This window comes from Octopus sinensis, linkage group LG2, assembly GCF_006345805.1.
Source record: "Octopus sinensis linkage group LG2, ASM634580v1, whole genome shotgun sequence".
Taxonomy (NCBI): domain Eukaryota; kingdom Metazoa; phylum Mollusca; class Cephalopoda; order Octopoda; family Octopodidae; genus Octopus; species Octopus sinensis.
This window is the reverse complement of record NC_042998.1, coordinates 171522552-171542578: the sequence shown is the minus strand read 5'-3', so window position 1 is coordinate 171542578 and position 20027 is coordinate 171522552. Positions and strand designations below refer to the sequence as shown.

Here is a 20027-nt window from a genome sequence, read left to right as displayed (position 1 = left end):
TAACTTATAAACAAAATAAAAAGTGCATAAAAACTAAATGAAGAAGTAATAATTTCAAGCTTAAATCTAATAAAAAAATTTAATATATTGGTGGGTAAATTTAAAATAGTTCAAAGCTGAAAAGGTAGATTTTTAAGATGCACGATATAAAAGAATCAAAATGACAGCGTTTGTATCTATAGTAACAGTGGCAGTAGAACTATCGCTTTATAAGGTGACGATCGAGTAGACTTGTTACCGAACTGGAAAGGATATATAACGGCATTTCTTCCAGCTCTTTACATATTGAGTCCACTGCCCAAGTCCACTTTGCCTTTCATCCTTTCGGGTCGATAAAATACGTACTAGTTGAGCACAGAGATGATGTGATCTATTTCATTTTTCCATTAAAATTGCTGAACTTGAAATAAAATTTCAAACCACTGTATGTTTTCAATGAATAAAAAATATTAGAATATACGGTGATTGAAAAAAAAAGACCACCTGAAAATTCCTTTTCTTATTGAAGCAACCCATTTCATGAATTTGAATAAGCTAAAGGTTATCCGCAGAAAATTCACAGGTGATAAATGGTTTGTTTAATAGCTCATTTTTCTAGTAATATATATACAATTGAGAAATTGGTTAAATTTATTGAAGCATAGGGGAAGTATCAGAGTGACCCATTGTCTGGAGAGTGAAACAGAGGTGGAGAAAGAGAAAGATCGAGAGAGAAGTGGAGATACACTCTCAATTATATCGTAAGTTATATAATTTACTATTTTATTTTTTAACCAATAGGAAACAAGAAAAGCATTTGAATTTGAAGCAACAACTACTGGGAAAGCTCGCCTTCTGTTATCAGCTGCTGTAGCTTCCGATAAAAATATCATAGATTCGGCCTATGATTTTCCTATACTTAGCGCGTGAGTTAATGGATGCTTTATGTATCAATTGTTTTCACAAATGTTTGCTGAGAGAAATAACATATATGTTATGGGTAGGTGACAACTAATAATGAAAAAAAAAACAATAGATTTTTGTGCACATTTACACACATACATACACATACACACATTAGCACTAAAAAAATTATTAATTGCCTAGAATTTAATATATTTAATGCTGTCTCCTCAGAAATTATAGAAATGAACTATTATTAAAAATCATTGTTGATGAATCAACAGGAAACAAGGGTATGTTATACTCGTTGAAATTCAAATATGAATATATTTTACTCTTTTTGTTTCTAGATTACATAATAAGTTAAAATTTCTTTTGATATCGAAGAAACGGATAACTTTATCAGATATGATCATTTCTTGTCTTTAAGGCGAGAAGCCGGCAGAATCGTTAGCACGCCAGGCAAAATGCTTAGCGGCATTTCGTCCGTTTTATGTTTTGAGTTAAAATTCCACCGAGGTCGACTTAGCCTTTCATCTTTTCGTGATCGATAAAATAGGCACCCGTTGAGCACTGGGGTCGATGTAATCGACTTATCCCCTTCCCTTTCTGGTTTTGTGCCAAAATTTTAAATCATAATTTCTCGTCTATAAGACGGCAATCGTTCGAGGGTCGGAAAATGCTTTACGGTATTTGTTTCGTTTTTTTATGCTCTTTAGTTCAATCTCCACCCAGGTCAGTTTTGCTTTAATGCCTTCGGTTCGGTGTCGATAAAATAAAACGGCAGTCAAGTAATGGAGACTGTGAGTTCGACTAAACACACTCCCTTCAAGACTGCTGCCTTTGTGCCTTAATCAGAGACAATAATTCTTCCTGATGCAAAAAGAATAGCCTTTTTTTTTTATAAGGTTTTGATATTGACATGTTCTCTTGTGACGTGTTGCAGTGGAGAAATGATTTATTGATAGACTGCTAAAGAGCAGAATGGCATTCTAGTTCTCTAATGTGTTGATATTGTTTACTTCTATGTAATAACGTGTTGTAAGTTATTGTTAGGTTTTGTGTCAGAACACTGTTTTAATGTTCTAGTTTTAATGTTTGTGATCTAGAAATTAATTTCACAACTTTTAATTTTTTACATAAACGACAGAAACTTGGATTTTATCACAGTGCTGACTTATGACTTTCATGGTGCCTGGGAGAAGAAAACGGGTCATAATTCCCCTTTGTTTCAACAATTCGGTGAGAAACCTCCAGAGTCCTATTCAAATGTGGTAAGTATATTATTATTTACTCGTCTAAAGCTCCTCAATCTATCTATGTATATATTAGCAGATGTCTGTGTTTGTATGTCTATGCATAATGCCAATGAGGGAGTGAGAGGGGAGAGAAAGAAACAGAGAAGCAAAGTGAGGAAGTGGCTTTTTCCTTCTCCTCCATCTCCACATTCGTCACAACGTTTTTCGATAGAGGGAGATATGTAAATAGTGTAAGTGTGTGAGTGAGTTAGAAAGAGAGAGACAGAGAGAGAGACAGGGAGAGAGACAGAGAGAAAGAAACAGAAATAGATTAAATATGTGTGAGCGAGAGAAACACAGAATGAGAATAAGATAGAGAGAAAGAAAGAAACACAGAGAGAAAACAAGTTTCTATAGAAGTTGAAAGAGAGAGGGATAGCGGAAGAGAGAGAGAGAGAGAGAGAGAGACGAAGGTAGCCAGAGTAAGGTCACTAGAAGCCGCTGCACAACGATAGCAAAGACATGTGTTTGTAATCAGGCCGAAGGAGATCTGCCGCACGCAGGGCCAATGAGTTACAAGAGGCACGGGAAAAACGGTTAGAACAATTACGCCAACAAAATGCAATCCGTAAGAGCCAAGAGTAAAAAAAAGGAAAGAGAAAAACGTTTAAAGAATGCAAGACAAAGACAAGCTGTCAGAGTTGCCAATGAGACAATAGGTCAGCGAGAGATAAGACAAAGAAATCCTCAGAGGAAAGGGATAAACGTCTTTATCAAGATAGGCTAAATACGTTTGTCAAAAGAGTTCCACCTTCAACATATGTGATAGAATTTATCTCCCTTCTTAAAAGTGGTAAATTTTGTATTTTCGTTTATTATTATTATTATTATTATTATTATTATTATTATTATTATTATTATTATTGTATTATGAATTAAGAATTGATTTCATCATGTATCCCAAATGAAGAATATATTGAATTTAGAATAACAAATTCCTATACAACATATTTTGCTTTTTCTTCTAATATATAAGGAACGATTTCATTCTCAGGCAACGCTGGGTGCCTCTGCTAGTTTATATATGTATAAACATATTCCATATGTGTAAATTATTCATTATAGTATATAATCGTTCGAGATATTTATCTAGGTATTTTTCTGACAATGGTCGAAATAATAATTACCAAAAAAATGGCAAGTTTCTTTCTCTCAGAGAGGTTTGCAAGGAATAAGGTACTGTATGTATGTCTGTGTGTAATTATGCACATAATTATAACTCGCTGGTACATATTAGCAATAATACATCAACAGTGAACATAATCAGCTTATTGATTTAATACATATGATACCAGTCACCTTTCTTATTCCATTTAAAGTTTCAGCTTTTGTTAAATCCGAATGTTAAGATGGAACTATTGCCAGATTACAAACACTGTACCAATCAGATGTTTTAATGAGACATATAATTTCCCGAGCATCTGCCTGAAGCATATTCTACGAAAGAGGCAGACTGAACGGGTTTCCCTATAGCCTCGTCGTTTTTTGTTTTTTTGTTTTCTTTTTCAGAAAACAAAATATATTGCTGCCTCTAATTCTTTAAAGTTTTCTTGTTCATGCAAAGCCTTTCCTGATTGCTTGGCACTGATGAATAGGCAACTATCGCAAATATCGGTATTAATAAATGTAGGACATATGCAATTTTAACCACTAATATTAAATACCCTTGCAAACCATTGCTGAAAATATTTAAGTTAATCTTTGCAAACAGGATTCAGTAAGACGTTTCATGATAAAGTAATAAATGTTGTTTAGCCAACAGTCAATATTAATCAAATAGAACTACGATAGGAGGGGCTCCAGCTAAAAACATTTCATTTGTTTGCATATCTAGAATAACACTCCCCAGTGTCTCCTTTATTTTCTAAGATAGTAAGGAGCATTTTGAGGGAGATTTCACTGCTATTTCTAGCAAGTTATTTGCTTGACATGAAAGTAGTAACCTACACAAGTCAAAAATACAAGCAACATGCAACTGTAGTGACCAGTTACAGAATAGGTAAACGGATTCGAAACCGAATCCACATTTCTCAATATTGTCAAGCAAATCTTAACCTATTGTTTTCTGGTCTCTGCGCTCATACACAGCTATAAAGTGAATAACGTTGATTTTATCGCAATTAATGTGCTGAATTAAATGATTTAATTGTAAGGAAATTAGAAGCAACCTTTTAAAAAATACTACTTCATTTTCCTGTATTGCCGTTGTGTCACAGCAATTTGCTGCTAGGTACTGGACTTCCAAGGGTATCCCAGCAAGTAAATTAAACATAGGCATTCCTACGTTTGGACGTGGTTTTACGCTTGCACACAGAATGGTCACCGGTCCGTCTGCCCCAGCAGTTGGTCCGTCTCCAGCTGGAATTTATACGAGAGAGCCTGGCTATCTTGCTTATTATGAGGTAAGTTACACACCATTTTACAACTGCACGTCCGCTCGCATATGCGAAAGTATTGTATACATTTTCTTACATTCAGTTGTGTGTGTGTGTGTGTGTGTGTGTGTGCGTGTGTGCACACGCGCCCGCATGCGTAAGAGAGAGAGAGAGAGAGAGAGAATTTCTTTTTTACACGCTCCTGCACACCAGAATGAGAAAATGTGTCCGCTGCGGAATTATATAGAGAAAAGATTTTGTCCTTAGATTTCGTGTAAAATTGCATAAAACCGAGCCCCAGGTGATGTAATATATATATATATAATATATATATATATATATATATACACAAACATACATGCATGCATATAGATATACATACATACATACATACACACATACATACATACATACATACATACATACATACATACATACATACATGTGTGTTAGTGATTAATGCCGCATGAAGCAACTATGGATAAAATATTGTCGTATAAAGTCATGTTTGACACATTCGATTGCATCAGTCGTGATAAGACCAAATGCTGCAAGAACTGTCGCGGGAGAAACTTCTCCACTTAGACTTGTGAAAACAAACATTTTATTTTGGAGATATGAATGACATTATTAGATCATAGGATGCATGCGTATCTGCGTCGTTTCGCTCTTCAGGTATTAAAACTAACTCTATCGCTCACAGCCCAAAAAGTATGAAGTTATATTTCTGAAAACAATATTCAAATTATCGGCTGATGTGCGATTAGTCTTGTGCGGCCGGAATTAATTAGTGTCACACGAAGCGGTGCGGCTTATGATTGATATATCAGGAAAGATTTCTTAACTTCAAATGCTCTTCAAGCTAAGGAGGAGAAGAAATTAAATATATCACGAGTCGTTCGAATTTCTTAAAGTACGATTTCAAATGAAAGGAAGACACATTAAGCAATTTCTCCTGAAACATTTCGGTATACTGTGTTCATTAAAAATAAGAGATATGTAAGTCTTTTTTTTTTTTTTTACCAAGGAGCTGAATACAGTAATTGAAAATATGAAACTAAAGTTAGCAGATTGTGGTAACATAAAATGAAGTAATAATCAGTCCTCAAATAGCTAACAATAAAATTCACGAACAGATAAATATTCTTGGTATATTGATGAAGTGTTTATTCCCTGTTAAAGTAGCCGAAGGAACATCATACCAATTCTTTAAACAAGTTACCATAACATTTTTTTATAATGATGTCCGCGATTATACAGAAAGTGTTGCCTGAAATTGTCATAATGATTATATTTCAACAGTAGTACAAAGGGCTTAGGATATCATTAAAACCACTGCTCTGAGTTCTGAAAAGATAGAAAAGGGATTTTTCTGTAATGAAAATCAACACCGCGAAGTTAAAATATAGCAAATTTTTTGATAAATAATTTGATGGCTCTTTCACTGAGTTTGTATGATTATACACGTTCCGTTCAAATGTGACTTAGAAAAAGCCATTCAGCTGATGACAGAAGATTTAAATATACAACTGATAATACATATGATGGTAATTAGTTTTCAATACGGAAATATCTGAAACATGAAAGAAAATATAATTATCAACTACATATTTGTCATAGCAATTCCATAGATAAAAAAAGTATATATTGGAAAGTTTTACATATTTTTACTATTCTAGTGATGGCTTGAGTCTGTACTTCTTGAATCAGCTTTTTCCTTTCTGGTTTTGAAAAAAAGCCCAATTTCTCAAGATTGGCATTCAGGCAGTGGGATACATATCCCAGCGCCTCAATAGTTACAGTTATAAACCTTAACTTGTAATCAGGATAGAGTAACCGCAGATTTCTCAATAGTTCAGTATAGGTATGTATGATTTAGCTTTATGTATGTATATGTGTGTGTGTGTGTATGTGTGTATTATGATATGCTAGATTACTCTTAGTGCTAATGGTAATGTGTAGCACGCACAGATATCACAAACTCTTTAATAAAATAACATTGAATGTTAGCTCCAGTTTTACTGAAAAACTTGCAACTTCAGTATCGATGATCAACAGAAGAAACTATACAAATAGACACAAACAGGTCTGAGCCCCAAGTCTTTGTCACTGTAATATCACTCTTCCATCAATAAAAGTCCCTTGATAAAAGCGTCTTCATCGATAAACAGAGAGAATAAAAATGACATAGACAAACAGACAAATATTGGATAATTTAATAGACATACACGCGCGCACGTGCGTGCGCACATGCACGCACACACACACACACACACACACACCACACACACACACACACATGATATAGCTTGCAGTCTCCGACTAAATTCGAAATTTGGACATGTTATTTTCACGTGGGAAATTTGTAATAAACAACCGGGTAGGCCAATAACTGATGATATTAATTAAAGCTTATTTAAACTCATGACGTCAGCAATAAACTGGCCACTCAAGGTTGGCTCATTTTTATATATATTTATTGATAATACAATACATATTTCAAGTGAGATATTTTCCATCCAATGACTGAGTGCTCATGAATATATCTTTATAAGTAATTTATCTCATATATCATAAACTACTTTCGTGATTACAGCATACGTACATGTTGTGCATGTGTGTGAGTGTGTGGGTGGGGAGTTACGTGTATGCGTGTGTGAGGAAGAGAGAAAAAGCATGTATGTACGTGTGCGTGTGTGTATGAGGGAGAGAGAGAGAGAGAGAAAGAGAGAGAGCATGTGTGGATGAGCGTGGGAAGACCTTTCGCGGCGAAAATAGTCTCCGGAGAAAATTCATATGGATAACGTGTGAAAACGTATCTTTGGACTATGATTGATGTCACCACATCGTAGGGCGCATGAATTTTTGCGTCGTTACGCTTGATTATCTGCACACATGCATGCATATATATAGTATGTATACATGTACATTTATAATACGTATATATCTGTGTGTGCGTGTATATATATATATAAACACACAAACATATGTGCGAACGTATATATGCACGTACGTTCACTTGGATGAGTGTATGCAAAAAATCAAGCCTAGGGAATATATTATGAAATTATTTATTTATATAAATGCATACTATTTACGCATATATACAGGGTGTACCAAACAACGCATACGTACATGAATGATTATAAATCAATCTTTATTAAATACATTTCATTTTCCAAAACAAGTAGAATATATTGACATAATTTAATTTATTTTGTGCACGCCTCTTTTCAAACTAACGATCGTCCTGTCTAGACACTACGGATAACACGAAGCAGATGGTGAAGAGATCAGCATTGGGCATTCCTATGCGTTAAGGAGGCAAAAGTGGCCTCATACCCTTGGGATCAGCAGAGATCAAATGTGTTTACTACTACTAGCGATCATCGAGCGCGCTGATCTTTGTATTGAAAAGAACCAAATCACTTTGTTCTATTTTAATTGCTGATAGAAAAAAATAATTATATATATATATATATATATAATATATATATATATATATATATATATATATATACGAGGGACGTTCAATAAGTAATGCCTCTGACCCACTTGCATTTGTTTGATCTAGCTGAAATTTTGCATGTGCAATCATTTATATCTCTATAGAGTAAGTGGCAAATTACAGCTCTGAATTAATTGTGGTTTCTGATTTACAGGTGTTTGAACCGAGTCAAGTGTGAAATGGAGCCTGTTGAGTGTCGAGCAGTGATCCGGTTTTTGTATTTGAAAGGACGCACACCACGGGAGACTTTTGATGAAATGAAAGTAACTTATGGTGATGATGCCCCATCATATGACCTTGTAAAACGCTGGCATCGTGAATTCAAACATGGTCAGAACTCTGTGGAAACAGCTCCCAGATCTGGTCGCCCCTTCTGCCATTGATGAGGCATCTGTCCGTCAAGTTGAGGCTGCCATTTTGGAAGATCGACGCATAATTATTCGCCAAATAGTCCATGAGGTCAAGATTAGTACCGGGTCTGTGGAAACTATCGTTCATGACCATTTGCATATGCAAAAGGTGTCTGCCAGATGGATTCCCAGGTTGCTCACGCCTTTACAGAAGCAAGAACGCGTCGAGTTCTCGAGGGTGAATTTGGAGATGTGCCAAGAAGATGAGTCAAAAGTTTTCAAAAGACTGATTACACAGGATGAAACCTGGGTCCATCACGATGATCCAGAGACCAAAGCCCAGTCAATGCAGTGGAAGCACTGTGACTCACCCCCTCCAAAGAAGGCAAGGGTGCAGCCCTCCGCTGGCAAGGTCATGCTCACAGTCTTCTGGGACCAGGACGGAGTAGTGATGACAGATTTCTTGGCAAAGGGTACCACAATTGCAGGAGCCTATTATGCTTCACTTTTGAGGAAATTAAGAGAAGTTATCAAAATCAAGAGGCGGGGCAAGATCAGCAAAGGCATCCTCCTCCTGCAGGACAACGCTCCGATCCACAACTCGTTTGTCGCCAGATCAGAAGCACAGGCGTGCGGCTATGAACTCCTCGCCCATCCCCCTACTTTCCTGACCGTGCACCCTCTGATTTTCACCTCTTCCCAGTCATGAAGTTGTTTTTGAAAGGAAAGCGTTTCCAAGATGATGCAGCCTTGATTTCTGAAGTCACGTTCAGGTTGGAGGACCAAGCTGGGGTCTTCTACAAAAACGGTCTCCAGAGCTGCATCAAACAATGGGAGAAATGCGTAACTCTGGGTGGTTCCTATGTAGAAAAAGACTAATAACTGTGCCAAGTTTCGTTGCTCTACTGCTATGGGAAGTGGGTCAGGGGCATTACTTATTGAACGCCCCTCGTATATATATAATTATTTTTTCTATATACTGATGTTCTCTTCGTTGAATTTTTGAATTTTTTAAATTTCTTTCCTTTGAAATTTTCCTTTTCTTTTTATAAGTTTTGCTATGGTTTACAGTTTTTATAATTGTGCAGTGCGTATATATTGGCAGGTGCTTACCTCCTTAATTTTTTTTTATCGTGCATTTAATTGTTTTGTACAATGAAAGGCATGTTTACATATTCGGGTAGTCAGGGAAAAAAGAACGATAAAGTTTTCACACAAAATTGTAGATATTAAAGTTTCTAAATTTTTTAGAGATATTCGTTTGTGCTTCCGATCAGGGAAAACTGTTGTGTTTTTGCAATGAGAAGGGTGTTTACATTTTCTAATAGTCAGGGAGAAAGGAAAGGAAAGAGAAGGAAGTAAATTTTTCACAGAAAATTGTAGATGTTAAAGTTTTAACATTTACTACAGATGATCTTTTGTTTGTCCGAACAGAGGAAACTGTTGGGTTCTTAGAATAAAGAGAATGTTTACATTTTCGAATACTCAGGGATAAAGGAAAGGATAGGTATTCACAAAAGTTGTAGATATTAAAGTTTGTAAAGCTGATCGTTTGTGTGGTCGAAAACTGTAGATATGTAAGTTTCTTAACTTATTTTGAGGGAAATTTAAAATACTCACAGGAAATTGTAGATATTCCGGTCTTTGAGAGTTATTTTTCAGTTGTCCTGCTGGGTTGTATTATTATTATTATTATTATTATTATTATATTATTATTATTATTATTATTCATTTTGTTCATCATATTGAAATGTGAGTGTATTCATCATTAGGTCGTTTATTTTATTCAATTGTATGAAAATTGAAGAATGTCTTTGGCAATTCCGGGGCGTATCTTATGATTTTTGATCCACCTTGTATATTATCATACGCGTACATATAAATGCATGAAAAAAAAAAAAAAAAAAAAAATATATATATATATATATATATATATATATATATATATATTATATATATATATATATATATATATATATATGCATGTATTATATGTATGTATATTTCGTCGCCGGTATATTGGAATCTACGCGAGGAGACCTCCAATGGGTTAATTGGAGTTACTTGATCCCGATTGTCAACGAACAGATTTCATTGTGAATATACCTTACTTTTTAAACACATTGATTGGATCTGTTTGAGTGCTGCTGAAAACAATCTGGCAGAAATCACTCCACTCATGGCTATATATGAATACGTGAGCATAAATATAAATTTATATGAAAAAAAAAAATCTTTATTAATATCAGTCTATAAAAATTCATATGTAATATTTCGTAAAATAATTATTTTTCAAAATCCTATAGAACGTCAGAAATGCTTTATGGGTAAATTCATATGAAAATTTCTAAAGTGGATCTCTGTTAAAAGAGGCCCCAGCAAACTTTTGAATATAGATGTGTTTGAAAACTAGTGATTATCGAAAGGGAAAATGTTTACAGAATTAGCAATAAAATAGTTTTGATTTCGTGTGTGCATATGCGCGCGCGCGTGTGTGCTTATTTATTCAAGGTATGAATAGCATATAATTCGTATGTTAGCTGTGTCTTTACTAGCAAAAAAAGCTGTTCCGTGTTATATCAGGTAAAGGTCAACTGTAGATCATCTTAAAGGCAGTATTACGTGTGTTTTTGCAGTCTGTTGATGTGTACGCTGTAGCTAGCATATATGCAGTCACACACACACATACACACATATGCATACGCATACGCACACATGTTTATATACATACGTGTGATTTCAGATCATTTCAGTCTTCATTTACATATTCTTGCACACATACACATATTCATGCCCACTTACATTTGCATATACTGCATGCATGTGTCCATCCATCCACATATACATACGTACATGAACATATATACACATACACATAAACTTGAATGCATATATATGTGTGTGTGTGTGAGTGTGTGTGGACTCACAACCACACACGAAAGAGTGAACAATCAAAAGAAAGTAACACTCAACACGTTTGACTTGACTCACAGTGATTTAATAAAAGTTAGACTCATATTCACGTTACTTAAAGTTTCGGTGATGCATGACACACCCACCTCATCACATATCCATAGAGGGAGAATAGAGAGAATTAAAAAGGAATTTGAGATGGCTTCAAGATATTTAAGCCTCCATTGATTATTTCAGAACACATCGTACATTTTGCCATCATAGTCTCATCAGATATTTTATTCTTAGGCAGCGTGATGGAGCTAACAGGATGCTGGCATTACTCTATCAGTTTTTGTGGGATCACACACACACACACACACACACACACACACACACATGCAACAACATCAGTTCTGTACATTGGATAGTGCACACATAAAACAATATTATCACATTTTTTAAAAAATTTCTCTCCATCCTACAATTACTTGTTTTGAATACATTTCTATATTCGTAAGTTCAACACGAGGTCCTTTGATTGAATTACTCTTCGAACTGTAACACTTGCTTAAACATTGTTATATACCTAACTATAAAACCGATAACTCCCACTACGCTGTGTTCAGCATGGCTCGAATGGATGCAATCTGTGTGTCCGTAAGAATGTTTCAGTAACCATATGATCGATTGTTCGAAGATCGCGACTGAGAAATTCCAAGTTGTGGCCTGTAACACTCAGACTTGAATAGATATTATACTGTTGTATGTAACAGCATTAATTTTGCAGAATTGCTATTCACTTTAGTGTTATATCATATAAATGATACATAGAAAAATATGTATTATATGTTTACAAGAAGAGTGATGACAGTGATTTCGAAGTTTCAGCCTGCTAGCTTTAACCACTCTTTTTGTAAAACTTTGATAAATATGTACTTTACAAAATGTATTGAGTAATCCATCAGTTTAATATAGAAATTTTTTTTTAAATTATAAATCGACATAAAAACAAACATTAGTACAGAGATAAATAGATACACACACACAAAAATACATATATACACGCCGCAGGCATAGCCGTGTGGTAAAGAGTTTCGCTTAGTAATCATACTGTTCTTTATTCAGTACCATTATGCAGCAACCTGGGCAAGCATCTTTTATTGTAGCGTCGTCTAAATAACATTTTCCTGGTGGAATTTAGTTTATACAGGTATATAAATGTATCTATGTACTCATATATTATGTATTTATATAAACTGCATATATGTCTGTATATGTACAAGGTCTGTCCAAAAGAAACCGAACTTTTAAACCACGTCAGTAAGTCAACAATCTATACGTACTAGAATAGATATATGTTTAGTGCACTGGGAGATTTGTGCAAATTGAAAAACGGAGAGCAATGTATTTGTGCGAAATTATGCTGCAGAGATCTTTCGAACGTTGCAACAGTCTTATAGAAATGTTTTATTGAAACGTACGCAATGTCACAAGTGATACTATTATTTCAAATCGGGATGAACATCTACCAAAGCGTTTCCAAATCTAGACGACCTTCTACGTAGCTGTCAACGAGTACATTACAGTAGCTATAATCCGTGAAAACTGTCTCTTGACAACTTGTGAAGTTTCTATAGTAATCAACCTTAAAAATTAATGATAGAGGATTTTTTTTAATCGAAGAAGTATTGCGCTTTCGCAAAATTTGTGTCGCATCTGCTACAGATGAACTAAAAGAGAACTGAGTCAGTCAGTCAAGGCTATTTTGAACGTCTGTCTGTTCGTGAATACTTAATGAAAAGTGTCATAACAAGCGGGGAAATATGAGTGTTTGGCTACGGTACGATGTTGAAAAGAAAAAGGCAGTCGTCGTAGTGGGTTATATCAGTGTCACCGTAACTAAACAAACAAAAACAAATTAAAAACAGAGCTCGCCAGAGACGTTCAAATATAATGGTTAAGCTGATTACTTTTTGGAAGGATATCGTTTATCCTGAAGTTGTTCCATGTTGCCAGGCGATCGGTAAACTTTTACATGGTTGTTCTGGGGCATTTGAGAAAGGCAGTGGCATCACTATAGCACAGCATTACCTTTTGGCAATGCAGGAAACGACTCTCGGCCCTCAACCGATTTGTTCTTCGGATTTGCTCCTGCAGATACTTTTTTTTTGTTCCTAGAATTGAGAGCTACCTTGAAAGGTTGTCGATTTCAGACTGTTGAAGTAATCCAAGAACATTCGCTTCGAGAACGAACTGTACACTACCTCTGAAGACGTGTTCCAAAAACAAAAACAGTAGTTGGGAATGGTGTATCAACAATGGAGCGAATTATTTGAAAGGAGACCATTCTGATTTAATAATTTTTTTTTTTTAAATTTTGGTTTCATTCTGTATAGACCTTATATTTAAACACATATCTGTTGTGTACATGATGAATTATAACGCTATAGAATAAACAGAGCATCAGATATAACTGTTTGTAAATATTTAAATATTTAAGATCTGTTATTGATTTAGGTGTGCAAACTGATACAGTATGGCGGCCATGTATACAGAATGGCCGATGCACAAGTCCCGTACGTCGTTAACGGAAACCAATGGGTTGGTTATGATGATATACAAAGTGTTATAAACAAGGTATTGTATATTTCAATAGTCTATACTTTTAATTATTTGTTGCCGAGGAAATTAAAGTTGTAATGAAAAATAAAGCAAAATGTCAATAGCAAAGTACCTCACTGCTAATATTGGAGATTCCACAGCAGTAGACCAGATCTCATCGACGATTCAGCCATTTACGTAAGTAAGCTTCTGGGTAACCAATACTGTTGTAACATGCCTTACTCAGTACTTCTTCCAGTGCTACACACCAACTTCTGCTATGAACTAATCCATATCACTCGTCCTTCTTCCCCACGTCCAATCACACCTAAAGTCCAAATCCGTCTCTTAACAGCGAATGCAGCGAAGCGTCTACACTCAACCTCTACTGTCCACAACTCTATCTGTTTCTTTTGCCCCTTTTCACGAAAATTTGAAAACCTGGGCTCAGATCTCACTAATACTGAGAAACTGGTATCTGTAATAGGTATTCTAAGACATAAGTAATTCTTAATTGCCTTAGTATGCCTTACTAATTTACAGTTGTTTATTACCTAATGGATAAATTGCTATATTATTGTCCTCAGACTGCGTTATCTAATATTTCAATTCTTTTCTTTTAAGACGGTAGGGTATTATTTAGAACGATTTGACTTCATTAACCTATATCTTGAAAGAAGAAGTAATTGTCCGCTGTGCTGTCTGTAACTTTATTTGGATTCCCAATTGCAGACAGATTGTTAATCTTAGATTAGAGTCCTTCGTATAGGTATGAAGGAGAAAAGAAAAAAAATGAAAAATGATAAAGCGATCGATCACCGGAATGCACGAGCACGACAAACGAGGCGGGCCAAGTTTCGAATCGAAGCACGCATCGAAGTTCCCGAGACGGCATCGGCCAACGATGTACTCCGTAAAAGATATCATCTTATTGCTACATAGGTTTAAAATACAAATTATTATCTTTCGTCTGTTCATTTGAGATAGTTAATACCTCACATTTGCGATGTCTTATCTCATTATTGCACCAGTAAGTATCCCCACTCCAACATAAACTATCTACTGTCGAAGATGCGCCTAGAAGAAAATTACATTACCTAAAAAGTAACAAATGAATTCGAAGGTTCATGCTTCGACGATACTTTAGTGCTAATTGTAAAACTTATTACATATAGAATTTAGTTTGAAAATATTAAAACATATATTTGTTTTTCAAGGCTAATTATGTTCAAATCAGTGGTTATGGCGGCGTAGGAGTGTGGACATTGGCCTTAGATGATTTTTCTGGATCGTGTGGAACTGGAAAATACCCTCTGATAAACGCTATCAAAACTGCCTTCAGAAACTAAGATCCCAAGGAATATTACAGTTGTGTGTTCCATTCACTCTTCATGTTATTTAAAATAAAAAAGGATTTCTTTCAAAAATAAAATATGATATTAAATCAGGTCTAAATTTTTATTACTAATCAAAAACTTGGTCTTTATGTAGTGACAACATTGTGGATATACTATAACAGACCTTCTTTTCCAGCCACGCGGAAGGATTAAATTGTATGAAGTTATTTGTTCACAGGAGAAAGATATCGAGAATGGTAGCAAGTATTTGACAGAGAAAAGCGATATCATATAAACCTATCTTCATTCCAAGCATGTAAATGTGTTATCTTCATTCCAAACACCTTATATGCAGAGGAAAATAACTCTTGCAATGATAATTGCCGTGTGTTCTACAAAATATATTATCATCTGTATATAAAAGATCCAGAATTACAATCTTTGGTTAACCTGCTTGCCTGCAGATAAGAAATGACAAAAGATTCTGTAACCGTAAATGTGGAGAAACAGTATATTAAATTAGATAAATGTTGCAAGGTGAATGCTGAGCATGTTAGATATCAATCTCTGTGAATGCGCTGTATAGCACATGTTATGAAAAAATCAGTAAAAAAAATCAGTGAAAGAGTTCATTAAGTGAGGCACTTAAGATGCTCTAAGACAGTGAAACGATAAGTGAATAACGGTGAATTTTCCTGGCGAGATCCACAAAAATAATATATCGGAATCTTCTGTCACTATATATACTTCTTGTGTATTTGTAAAATAGGCAAACTGTATGAAATGGTCTGCAACTCCGGTTGGTATTGAGACAAAATCCTTTCTCAGAGGGGGTCGTTGAAGAGCTTTACATATCAAACATCTTCCTCAGTTGCTGTTGATATCGTTGGTTTTGTTATTGTCATCGTCGTTGTTGTCGTCACCGTTGTTTTGCTTAAGGTCATCTCCGATCAAGTCGACATGTGATCAACGGCGTTCCAGCCAGGTCAATCCAGCCCTTCTCACGGTCATTACGTATCTAGGACTACGTTATCCGATGTGTTCTCTCCTTTCCAAAATAGTAAGTTGTAATTTGAAGAAAATTCGGTCGCCATTTCTAGCAGATCAAGCAGCTACTTAGAGGTGCCATCCTTAGTTTAGTTTTTATCACTGTTGGCGGTTAACCTTTCCAATATAGGATAGTGGTGTTAAATTACTGTTGTTGGCATCCTTTTTGTCTCGGGAGACAATGGAGTTGCGCATAAAATAATCTAGTCCGGCTTTTACATTTCACGTCCTAATACATTTCCTGCTGTGGCTGTGTAGTCCTATCCTGGAGAAACACTCCCTCTGGCAAGTGCCGCAAATGTAGCGAATACTGTTCCTGGCTGGTTGTAATGTCATAGTTTCTTGTTGACGTCTTTTCTTGTCTTTCTATTTCTCCTCTCTCTCTCTCTCCCTCCCTCTCTCTCTCTCTCTCTCTCTCTGTCACTCCTTTGTGTTCCCTCTTTTATGGTACGTCGCCAATCTCCACGGTTGCTGGCAACCGCTTCCCAATTGCTAATATTGATGTTGCAGGGACATGAAGGCCTGCAACATCAATATTAGCAATTGGTGTTAAATATTCGTCTTTTAAAGGAATAAAGATGAATTTAGGATACGTTGGATATTCAATGAGCATACATTGTTTTCTAAATGGTTCTTATATTATATTCGGTACAATAGAGAAGCAAAATGTATATTGCTATAAAGCATACTTCCACTCAAGTTACGAATGTGATACTACATGATACAGAAGGACCTTGTTTTTTTTTGTGTGCTGGTAGTTAACAGTAATCGAGATCTCCGTGAAATATTTTGAACAAATTTCTGTTAACTTATCAATACAAAGAAGAGAACCACATTGTGCATGTGGTTACAGTACGTTGGCTTTGGACACTCAGCTAAGAACATAACTTGTTACAGTTAGTGGAAGACACAAATGACACAGTAAGCTACAACAAACTGATGGTTTGGACTGATATCCCTGTACGTGACTTTTCAATACTATGGACCAGATCAAGACTGTTGCTGCTATACAGAAACTGATTTATACAGAAATAAAGCAGCCTTTAACCATTTCCCAACGCTATTAATCAGTGCATACTTTAAATTGCATTATAGCTTGAATCAACTAGTAAAGAAGTCACTAAGTACAATGGTCTCAATATGAAGAATACATGGGCTGGGTTCAGTATGCTGATAGCTGTTCTTCGACATGGCAGAAGAGAATAGGCGTGTGTGTGCGCGCAGTATGTGTAGAAGTAACAATGAACTATGCATCACCTTGATTGCAATCTCAACTGTGAATAAATATAGTTTCTGTAATCGCATTGAGCAACAAGGGTGGAGCTAAAAAAGCATTTTTTACATAGGTTTTCAAAATAAGTTTTTAATTTTGAATAATGCGCGAAAAATCAATTTACAAGACGTTTGCCGTTCCCTATTTTATTTTTTACATTCATTATTACAAATCGATTTTCTTTTGCGAAATCTTTTACAAATAAGAATGTTCAAATCTCAAGCTCTCAAATTTATGTCTGTAGGCTCCGCAACGCATTTGAAATTTCGAAATGATTTGAAATAAATTGACTTTTCGACTTTGCTTCCTTTATTATTTTTAATACTAGGTCACCGAATATATGTGCCACATGAGGTTTAGATTACATACACATTAAAATAAAATTGGTGAAAACTAATTTTTAATTCGTGACACATTTTGGTGAGGAAAATAATTAACATTTCCTACTTATTCGAAATAATTCAATGTAACTAAATAATGCGAATCGTTGTAGTGCCAGCAATAAAACCAATTAATTTTTTTCGTAGACAAGAATTACCATCTCACTCTCGAATAAAGAATGAAGCACACAAAGATTTGTTGTTTTGGAAATTTCTGAAACGACATAATGCTAATTGTTTGTTCAATTATTGTTCAAAATAGCTAAAACTAAACAACTCTGATTATTGCTATATTACCATTCAATTTCAATTTACCATTCAATTTTTTTTTTTATCTCGAACACCTGAATCTTTTCTCTTGATTCGATTCGACTCCTAATGAAACCGTCTCGACTGCTCTCACCACAAACATTAGATGATGCTTCTATCACGAATTTTACACATCTCTCCAAAGCTTGGGTGTGGCACGGTAATTTTTTCCATTTGCGTCAAATGCCGTTGAAGACTAATGGATATTGAGAAGGTATTTTTGATCAATGCTGAGATCGTTTCTATCTACTGACGGTAAGACCGTTAGAATCTGATTAAATTTCACAACACTTAGTTGTTTCACATCATTCCATTCTCTTACCAATCGGCTCAAGAAATCCACGAGGCCTGGTAGTTTTTCCGTCGAGATCGTTAATAAGATGGCGTAAGGGAAGCTCTTTTGCGTAGAACTGAGACACAAACCAATGCAATAGTTTCTTAAATTTATCTGCCAAAAGTCTAATGGTGCCTCCTTTTGGTCCTGTATTGACAGCAGTACCTTCGCAACCTACAGCTATCATGTGATTGGCTACTATACCATTGGTTTCCAAATAATTCAACAAACCATCGGAAATGGCTTTTGCAGAACCCGTTTTAACAGTAAAGTGCCCAAGATAGCGATACTCAGGCTCTTCTTCATTATGACCATATATTTCGTCGTCTTACGTGACTGGTCCAAACGGCGTACATCGCCGAACACCACAGTGGGGACAAAAAACAAAACGAATAGAAAATGGAAAAGTGTACAATGAAATCAATGGTGATGAAATGGCTGCATGCACCCCACTCACATGAAGTACCATTTGAACGTTCTTACTTTCAGTTTGTAATCTTTTTCTTTTTCCTTATTTTTTCACTATAAGCATCATTTTGTTTACTCTTTTTTCTTTCTTTTTTAAACCATTTTACTCTCTTTTTTTTTAATATCTGATGTAAGAATCTAGTTCACTTAGTTCTACTACTGGCGGCAGTTCATCGAACTCCACCACGAATCCCGGCTGCTCAATTTGACACTTTTCCTTCAACTTTTTATATTTTTCTTTGTCGATTAGAAAAGCTTTTACGTTTTCACCGTATATCTCCTTGGTCAACTTAACCCTTATAACGGATTTAAGCTTGGTTATCGCTCTTTCGGTATATATGCTTTTAGCATATGTCACGAAATTCCAGCTATATTTTCTTTGTCTTCTTGCTTGTTTGTCATGTGCCACTCTAGGCGCCACTTCCCGCACTCCGGCCAGTGTCGCTGCTTCCTCCCCTTGCCGTCCGAAAAGGTTATCCAGCATACCTGCTTCCATCTCCCCTCCTCTACAACCCGCCTTCCAACCTCCCCACCACCTCCCTTTCGACCGCCATTTCAACGACCTTCCCCTCATCCACCTTCACGACCTCCCTCTCCACCTCTTCCTCTGCCTCCTCCTTCTTCCGACTCTTCGGCAGAGGTCCCACTCCTTACCCCCTCGCTCCTTCACCACTTCAAACTCCACCTCCACTCCTGCTGTCTCTCTCTCCCGCTCCTCAGCCCGTTCCACCCGCTGCTCCTTCTCCTCCCTCTGGGGCACCCCGCCCCCATGTGGATCCTGCTACACCACCACTGCCTTCAATCTCACATACTCGGGCAACACTACCTCTTCCGGAATCCCACTCATGCCACTCACAGTCGTCCGGACCGCCATCTCGATTCCGCACCCCCACTAGTTCACCTTTCTCGTTCCCGCAACTCTCAGGACCCTCGCCCCCTCCTCCATGCCGCACATCACTGCAGCAACCAA

The 20027-nt window shown here is 36.0% G+C and overlaps 1 protein-coding gene across 2 annotated transcripts in view; it reads left to right on the top strand.

Annotated features, from left to right (window-relative positions):
- LOC115232425 (chitotriosidase-1-like) overlaps positions 1 to 15356 on the top strand; it is a 32112-nt gene extending 16756 nt beyond the window's left edge. For both annotated transcript variants that reach the window (XM_029802290.2, XM_029802291.2), the window contains exons 5-9: positions 781 to 905; positions 2033 to 2156; positions 4397 to 4582; positions 13826 to 13945; positions 15127 to 15356. In XM_029802290.2, coding sequence (XP_029658150.1) covers positions 781 to 905; positions 2033 to 2156; positions 4397 to 4582; positions 13826 to 13945; positions 15127 to 15258 — 687 coding nt within the window. In that variant the 3' untranslated portion in view covers positions 15259 to 15356. The remainder of the gene's footprint in view (positions 1 to 780; positions 906 to 2032; positions 2157 to 4396; positions 4583 to 13825; positions 13946 to 15126) is intronic.
- Positions 15357 to 20027: the final 4671 nt, after the last annotated feature.